The sequence below is a fragment of the Engraulis encrasicolus genome, chromosome 13 (assembly GCF_034702125.1).
Source record: "Engraulis encrasicolus isolate BLACKSEA-1 chromosome 13, IST_EnEncr_1.0, whole genome shotgun sequence".
In the NCBI taxonomy this organism is placed as follows: Eukaryota; Metazoa; Chordata; class Actinopteri; order Clupeiformes; family Engraulidae; genus Engraulis; species Engraulis encrasicolus.
Genome location: NC_085869.1, coordinates 43,019,020 through 43,027,894, shown reverse-complemented (window position 1 = coordinate 43,027,894; position 8,875 = coordinate 43,019,020). Strand labels below are relative to the sequence as shown.

Here is an 8,875-nt window from a genome sequence, read left to right as displayed (position 1 = left end):
ATTTCTACCCCAAAAAAGTGGAATATTATGCAATGGCCCAGTCAATCACCTCACCTGAGTACCATTGAGCAAGCATTTCACTTGCTGGAGGCCAAACTGAAGGGAAAATACCCTAAGAATAAGCAGGAACTGAAGACTGTTGTAATAGAGAGCTCACTATAGCATCACCAGGGATAAAACCCAGTGTCTATTGATGTCTTTGGATTGCAAATTCCCGGCTGTAACTGACTGGAAAGTATTTGCAACCAAATATTAAAAAGTGAAAGTTTGATGTATAAATACTAGACTGTCCAATTACTTTTGGTCCCTTAAAAATTGGGAGGCACTGATAGAAAATGTCATAATTCCCTCACAGTTCACCCGATTTGGACGCAAACACCCTCATATTAAAGCTGAAAGTCTGCTGTTAATGTACATCTCATTTGTTTAATCTCAAATCCATTGAGATGGTGTACAGTGCCAAAAAGATGAAAATTGTGCAGATGTCCAAATATTTATGGCCCTAACTACTTACATTTCCGTCACATCAATGAAACTGGTGATAACCTCTTTGCTACAATTGCTAACTAATACACAATTTATACATAGTCAGTTTACTGTAAATAATTATGTCACATAGCAAAGCAGCACACTTTTGAGATGGCAACATAACATTCTCCCTCTTCCTTCCATGCCAGCAGACTAGCGAGGCAAAAAAAAAATCATACACTCACAGGCACGCTCTCTCACTGTGTTGATAATCCGTTAATGATACTTCTATAATGAAAAAAATATTTGGGCTTTGGTAAATTTAGTGACTTCCAGGCAGCAGAACAGGGTATCTTCAGAGTTTATGCCGCGCTGGGGAAATTCGTGCTGGATTGAATCCGTGGGCTAAAACGGTTTCATCAGTTGAGTCGTTTTCCTGCGTCTTAATGTGCAGTGCATCCGCAATGGAAATGATACAGATACAACTTAATGTAAAGGAGGCAGACACATACAGAACATGTGTCCACACTAGGACTCTCTCTCTCTCTCTCTCTCTCTCTCTCTCTCTCTCTCTCTCTCTCTCTCTCTCTCTCTCTCTCTCTCTCTCTCTCTCTCTCTTTCCCCCTTTCTCTCTACCTCCCCCTACCTCTCTCTCTCTTTCCCATGTCACACACAGACACAGATACAACTGCTTCAGTGAAACGTATGTCTTACCAGATTTCTCTAAATATTCCTTCACAGTTGGTTTAGGACTCTCCTTTTAGGACTTCACTTCTGCCTGCACGTATAGCAGGTCTATCAAAATCATTTCTGTAATAATCTCTACAATTTCCTGCACAAATGTCAGAGTATCTTCTTACTTTTGTCCTTTGTGTGTGTGTGTGTGTGTGTGTGTGTGTGTGTGTGTGTGTGTGTGTGTGTGTGTGTGTGTGTGTGTGTGTGTGTGTGTGTGTGTGTGTGTGTGTGTGTGTGTGTTTGTATCACAGTTGCCAGGGTGTTCGAACGAGGGAAGCCCTCCCTGAAACACACACTGAACTGCCCAACCCACCTCCTCCTACCCACACACACACGCACACACACACACATCCAACGCATCGCAGCTCAACAGGTTGTCGAAACATTTGTAGCATTTGGCGCCCACAAAATCTCCATCCGTTGGCTGAATAGAAATTGGCCCAGTGGAACAAAAAGAGAGAAAGAGGAATCTCGAAGGAAATCCCAGTCCTCCTCCTCCTCACACACACACACACACACACACACACACACACACACACACACACACACACACACACACACACACACACACACACACACACACACACACACACACACACACACACACACACACACACACACACACACACACAATCCACTCCCCTAACAAACCCCTAACATCATACCCCACCCCACCCCACACCAACCTCAACGCCCACCACCCACCTACTCCACCCAGAAAACGCACCCCAGCCCCAGCCCCAGCACCTCAGCCCCTGCCCCTGCGCCACCCTCGCAAACTCCAGCAAATCCCCCTTTATGCTACGGCAACCCAGATGGGGCCAGCCGAATAATAGGCCCGAGCCCCAAAGAGTCCCATTCAATTTGTCCGGGCGTCTAAAGGAGCTTGTAAGCTTTTCCATTTGGGCTTGTCTTCTGGTAGCCATGGGAGGCTCGCTGGTGGTGGGACTTAATTACCTCCTAATGGGTGTTATGGGGATGAAGCCCCCGCCCGCTGCACAGCACACACACCCCAACATGCAGGCCAGGCTCACTTCCCACCACACACAGGAAAAGAAGAAGAAGAAGAAGAAGAAGAAGATAAAAAGAGAGAGAGAGAACGGCAGAGAGGGAGAGCAGTCAGTCAGTCAGAGGGACAGACAGAGAGAACCGGAGAGAGGAAGAGAAAGAGCAGAAGGAGAGAGAGAGAGAGAGAGAGAGAGAGAGAGAGAGAGAGAGAGAGAGAGAGAGAGAGAGAGAGAGAGAGAGATAGCGATGGGACATCTATCAGGGTAACTGTGTGAACTTCTGCCAGACTTCTCGATGGTGCATCAGGGACTTAAGGAATGGTGTAGTGGGTGATGTGCTGACTAAACTGTGAGATTCACATGGTGGTTCTGGGTGATCACACACACGCTCACACATGCATGCATGCATGCACGCACACACACACACACACACAAATTATGCTCACACACTTCATACCCTTGAGAGAGAGAGAGAGAGAGAGAGAGAGAGAGAGAGAGAGAGAGAGAGAGAGAGAGAGAGAGAGAGAGAGAGAGAGAGAGAGAGAGCGAGCAAAGTAAGAGAATGCAGTCGTTCAGATACCTCTGTCTCTACCAGCAGTCCCCAAAAGAGAAGAGAAAGTTTTTCTCGTCTTTTTTCTGTGCCCTTTTCTTCTCTCTATCTTAGAGGGAGATTAGCAGGATTAAGTATGGCTCACATATGCTCCCCCTCACCACTGGCATTCTCCACACCACAGCGCCTCCTGCCACACACACTGCACAAGAGGCAGGAAGAGAGGGACATAGCCGTTGGAGAGAATGGAGGAGAGAAGAGGATAGGAGCGAATAAAAGAAAGAGAGAAGAGGTGAGATGAGGCTGGAGTAGAGAGGATAAGGATGAATGAGAGGAGAGATTTGGTGCAAGAAAGAATGGAACGGGTCGCATGACGGTGGATGTTGAAAATGTATGCGGCGAAAAGATAGAGAGCATTCCCCTCTATTCACCAAACAGGGAATATTTAGAAAGTGGTGGGATTTCATGGCTCTCATCTGTAAACTTTGACGTGTTTCGGCTAATAGCCTTTTTGAGGACGGGAACAGCCTCTGTTGTGTGGCGAACCAGACAAGGAATATTGTTCGAAAGTTCAAAATACCATAGTTCATAAGTTCATAAATTCATAAGTTCAAAATATCATACTACAAAACCTGAAAAAAAACTATCCAATTGAGATTTCACTCGTGTCACTTCTCTTTCACTTATTGTTGCGCTGTCTTAAACTCATGAACAAAAACAATCCATTTTTTTCCAGAATAATGTCTTGCAAAAAGAAATAATGCAGAGAAAGAGAAAAGTAGCATCTGTTTTATTGACTGAGTGTATGTGAATTTAGACATACAAGAGTAAACCTGTGTCATAATGCATATAGGGAGGGAGACTGGTGAATTAGAAAGTTTGCAATATAGAGCTACATTTACGTTGTGTACCGGTTATTCTGCAATTACACACACACACACACACACACACACACACACACACACACACACACACACACACACACACACACACACACACACACACACACACACACACACACACACACACACACACACACACAGAGACACACACACACTTCAACGCCATTATCTCATAAACCTAATGAGAGCCAACGAGGTCGGAGCACCAACATTAGGGACTTAGCACCTAGGCGTGTTGCTGAGCTCTCGGTGGCAATCACACCGCCACCGGTACGAGCGCTCCCATTCAGGCCCGCCGACAGGGGGAGACAAACGGAATTGGGTCCCTGTTACATTTGCATTTATATGGTAGGGGGCCCTTTCAGATCATTTTGTCCTGGGCCCAGCGAAAGCTGTCAGCGGCCCTGCTCAAATTCACCAGGAGGTGGCAAAAGCTTTCCAATCAGGAAGCTGGCTCAGAGGCCAGGACTCTGGAGTACTTTCTACACGCGTGAGGGGCGAACAACAGTGCCCGCTAAATCGGTTAAATACATACTAATAACCCCAACGAGTGTGAAACATGTAATTGTGTGCTGGCTCGCCAGCTGTGGATGTGCTAATGTCTCTCCTCTTCCCGCGCTCTGTTTTGCGCACCTGAGCTGTGAAATTAAAATGTCGGCTGCTGGCTCAGGAGAAGAGCTGCTGCTGCTGGTGGTGGCGGCTGGTGGTGGTGGGTGGCAGTGGCGCGCACAGACATTTTGGGGGGCAGGTGCTGAAGGGGGGGGGGGAGAGGGGGGCGCTATGTGGAACTTCTGTCTGCCTTACTGCTATATACACGGCTATAGGTGTATATGATGGTGCATTATTGTCACATGCTTTTGATCGATCGTGAAGCATTTGTAGATTATCATGCCATCATGGAACACAAAAAAACCCTTTAAAAGGGCATTTTATTGTTCCCTAGGGCAAAGGGGCAGTTGCTTTAACACCACCTCGTCTCTCTGGATGGTGATGCACTTCACTTGGATTGTTGTTGGAGGTGAATATGGTTCTGATCTCACCAGTGACTGTATCCTCATGATGAATATCCCTTCCACCAGTGGAGCATTGTAGTAGGCCTAGTCACTTAACTTAAAGTGATACTGTCCCATTTTTGGGAATTATCTTATTTTACACCTCCCCTTGAGTTAAATAATAGGGTTTTACCGTTCTCATGTACTGGCAACCGTTCTCGGGGTATGGCAGTGCAAATTTTACCTCCATGCTAGCAGTTAACATTGAGTCCTATGAGACCAGCTCGCGGCTAACTGGTCTCATAGGACTCAATGTTAACTGTTAGCTTGGAGGTAAAATTTGCACTGCCATAACTAGAAAACGGTTGAACAGTACAGGAGAACGGTAAAACCTTATTATTTAACTCAAGGGGAGGTGTAAAATAAGATTATTTAAAAAATGGGACAGTATCACTTTAACTACTACTACATAACACCTTTAGTAATAAGCTGTAGGCCTATTATGACTTGGTCGTTGCCATTCTGGTAACAGCAATTTTGTACATTATAAAAACGGGCAGAGGAGTTGACATACACCATTGTAGCTCAGGCAACGTTATTTGTCACATTTTGTCAGGTACCTACAATTGTGTAAGTGTATACAACACTGACCTTTTTCATAATGCACATGGACAGACCAGACTACAACTGGTGTTGAACCAAGATTTGCCCTATTTTTATTTCATTGTTATGCATTAGAGGACTATAGGTCTTTAAGCTATTAATAATCAGGGGAATAATTATATAACCAATCAATGAATACCATCCATATATTTATGTCATGCCATATTATGGGGGAGACCTGGGACAGTTGTCACAGTAGATGGTTGCAACATCTATTTTTTTCTCCAATCAGTATACTGTTGTACTGAACGATGGGGCATCCAACTAAGAATGTATTCTAGTGTATGGGGGGGGGGGTATGTTGTGACATGTCCCCCCTGCATCATTTGTGACTTTTAGCTGGGTCTAGACTTGCTATCTGAAGGAAGAATTCTCAGTTAGCAATTGTGTAAAAGTCATGATTTATCGTGGTTAAATTCAGATAATTCTTCTTACCAGATAAGTATTTCACTTTCTGCTATCATATTATGCTATCTTCCACAGAAATAAGCATCTAGGCTAAAGTGTAGCGCATGGTACCCTGTACCTCATTGAGCGCGAATGGGTGAGCCCCCAATGCATTGCTGTTCAGTCTGTCTGATATGACAAGCAGAGAAATAGCCTAACTGTAAAACTCCTGGCAACTGAACAACTTGATGCTGGCGCATCGACGTTCAAATTAATGCTGAGGAAATCCATAAACGACTACAGCCTCTGGTGAACATATCCCCTGTGTCGAATAATGAATGAATAATTTCAAATAGCCTGGACAGTTAAAAGTTCAGAAAATTAGCGTCCTCTGTTGTCCGAAACTAAGACGACAAAGGACCCCACCAAAAACAATTTCTCACCTTTACAAATGGGCTTACTGACTATCCTTATTAGTTTGACAGTCAGCACGCCTATAGGCCAATGTTTAAGTTACACTTGACACTAATTTGGCGCTTCTTGACTCCAGGGGCATTCTCTCTGTATGAGGGGGCATTCGCTCTGTGGGTCCATATTGCACTAATTGAAATCTTACAGATCATAACCGTTAAAAACAATTTTGCACGCTTCGTTTATTAACGACTTAAAAACACTTTAACGGCTGAATTCAGGGCTCGCGCCGTCAGCTGTTGCGCGCCCGCAGGGGTCGTCGGGTTAAAACAATGAGCGTTGCACTGACCGAAAACGGCAATCAGCGTATTAGCTGTTTTTGTGCTGTGCGTGGGGGAGACTGCAGATGAACCATAAATTGGACCATATTGTAATCAAACACTTTAAGCATATTGCAATCAAACGCTTTACTTTTAGCATGTGATAGGCTATTGTTTCCAAAATATAAAAAGAAAAAGACGGAAACGTTTCTTTGTTTGGTGATGTTTTGGCTTAAAATATCGGTCTTAGCCTGTTTCCTTATATTTTACGCATCCTTAGTCGATATGTGACTAGCAATGTTATCACATTGTGTTGATGGGTGTGTTATAAAGAGTGTACAACTTTTTGCATGGTTTTAGTAACAAGGATGTAAGATTGGCTATTGTTTTTTATTATTATTTTTAACGTGGCCATACTCTTTAATTGAGTTATCAGCTTTCAGTGCATGTTGCAGGGTTCTTTCTTCCTTTATTTTTTCATCATACAGCATCCATCATTTTTTCATAATGCCTTAAATGTGCCTGATGGCACATGCTGCTGCTAAGCTTGTTCCGAGACCGTTGATTGTGCAAGACTTCAGTTTCCGTACTGTCCGTAATTTAAACCCACCAGCGCACCCCAGGCTGCCATATGCGGAGTGTGTCTAATTCACTTAATGAAGCTTCGGTTTCTTTGTAATGACATCAGATTTTGAAGACCCTCGCTAACTCCGAGCCTCCTCCCCTACACGTCGACAACAGCGATCCCATTGGCTGCTATGAGACAGGCAGTAAAGGAGCGATATTGTCCTGTAGACTTTCGACAGGGTTGCTGGGGGTCCGCTATAAAACGCTGGCGTCACTCCGGGCGTGCCACACTTGCTGTCATAACTGATCTGGAATAACAAGCAGCCAGCCGGTGACGCGTAACCCTTCTACTGCGCCTCAAACTCATCTAGGTAAGTTTTTTTTTCATCTCGCAGTTGCTCAAGTATGACGACTTAATAACAACAGTGTGTGCGACTACCACATATGAACTTTGAACATATTAGCCGGTTTTATTGTCGTTTCTGCATTTGCCAAGTCTTAAAGTGAGACGGGTAAAAGTTCTGAGGTGTTCATAGCATCTGTCTCCATTTTCACAACAGACTCGTCCAGGAAACTTCTGGAAAACTTTCGCGCGAAGAAGCTAAAGAACCATGGACTCCGATACGAGCCGAGTGTCCAGTCGACCATCCTCTCCCGAGACAGAAGACATCTTCCTACACATGAAGAAGTCGGTCGTCGGCTTCTCCGGAGCAGTGTCATCCACACAGAGCGACTCTCCGCCCGACCTCTGCGGGGAACTCCGACAAGCCATGACCAGAGAGGAAGAAGACGCAATCTTGCTGAAGATGCAGTACAAGAAAGACCGCAAACTCCTCTCCGAGAACGAGCTGCAGGCCATGCGCCTGAAGATCAACAGCCGCGAGCGGAAGCGCATGCACGACCTCAACATCGCCATGGACGGGCTGCGCGAGGTGATGCCCTATGCCCACGGACCCTCCGTGCGTAAACTCTCCAAGATCGCCACGCTGCTCCTCGCGCGAAACTACATCCTCATGCTGAGCAACTCCCTGGAAGAGATGAAGCGGCTCGTGAGTGAGATATACGGCGGAGGGGCGACCGGTGCGCACCACCCAAGCTTCCATCCCTCCGCGTGTGGCACCCTGACACACACCGCGGGGCCCTTGCCTACGCACCCTGCGGTCTCCCACGCCTCTCACCCGGCGGTCCACCATCCTCTCCTCCCACCTGCCGTGTCCACGTCACTCTCCGCGCCGGGCATCTCGGCGGTGACCTCGGTCAGACCCCACCACGGACTTCTGAAGGCGCCAACGGCTACCACGGCCGGCCACCTCGGTTCAGTGCCCGCTTTCCAGCACTGGGGCGCGGGGATGCCCTGTCCGTGCAGCATGTGCCAGGTGCCCCCTCCACACGTGTCCAGTATGACCACCACGAGTATGGCGCGGCTCGCGTCCGAGTCTAAATAAACCTTGAACTTTTTATTTCCATGTCCGTAGCGACACAGAGGAATAGACAGAGACTTAAAAAAACAAAAAAACAATCGGTTGCTCTGACGCGAGTGGCGAGGGACCATTAAACCGTTCTCTTGTTTCTGTGGTTGAACTGTATGGACCGACAACAATATTTACAGTGAAACTTGGATAAAGGGCCTCTAACATAGATCTTTTTTTCTAACCTTTCTTGAAACTAGTTCCATTATTATTAATGTGATGATTTCCTATGCTGTATTTTAAATAGCAAAACCAACGCGATTTCCACATTGATCACAATTAGAGAGGGCTCACTAACAGAATAAAAATGGTATTGTTTAGCGTAGACAGAATTACTTTATAAAGTCAATTAGGCCTACAGGTGTTAGACACATAAGCGGGTTGCGAAGGTTTTTGCCAAACTT

The 8,875-nt window shown here is 45.8% G+C and overlaps 1 protein-coding gene across 1 annotated transcript; it reads left to right on the top strand.

The window, feature by feature from the left end:
* Positions 1-7,305: 7,305 nt before the first annotated feature.
* Positions 7,306-8,447, top strand: olig2 (oligodendrocyte lineage transcription factor 2). Its single transcript, XM_063214651.1, has 2 exons — positions 7,306-7,373; positions 7,563-8,447. Exon 2 carries the CDS (start codon positions 7,614-7,616, stop codon positions 8,445-8,447), a length of 834 nt encoding a protein of 277 aa, XP_063070721.1. The 5' UTR covers positions 7,306-7,373; positions 7,563-7,613.
* The last annotated feature ends 428 nt before the right edge of the window (positions 8,448-8,875 follow it).

What these genes read in the sequence shown, in the direction of transcription:
- olig2 (XM_063214651.1), top strand. Translation starts at nt 7,614, where the DNA reads ATGGACTCCGATACGAGCCGAGTGTCCAGTCGACCATCCTCTCCCGAG.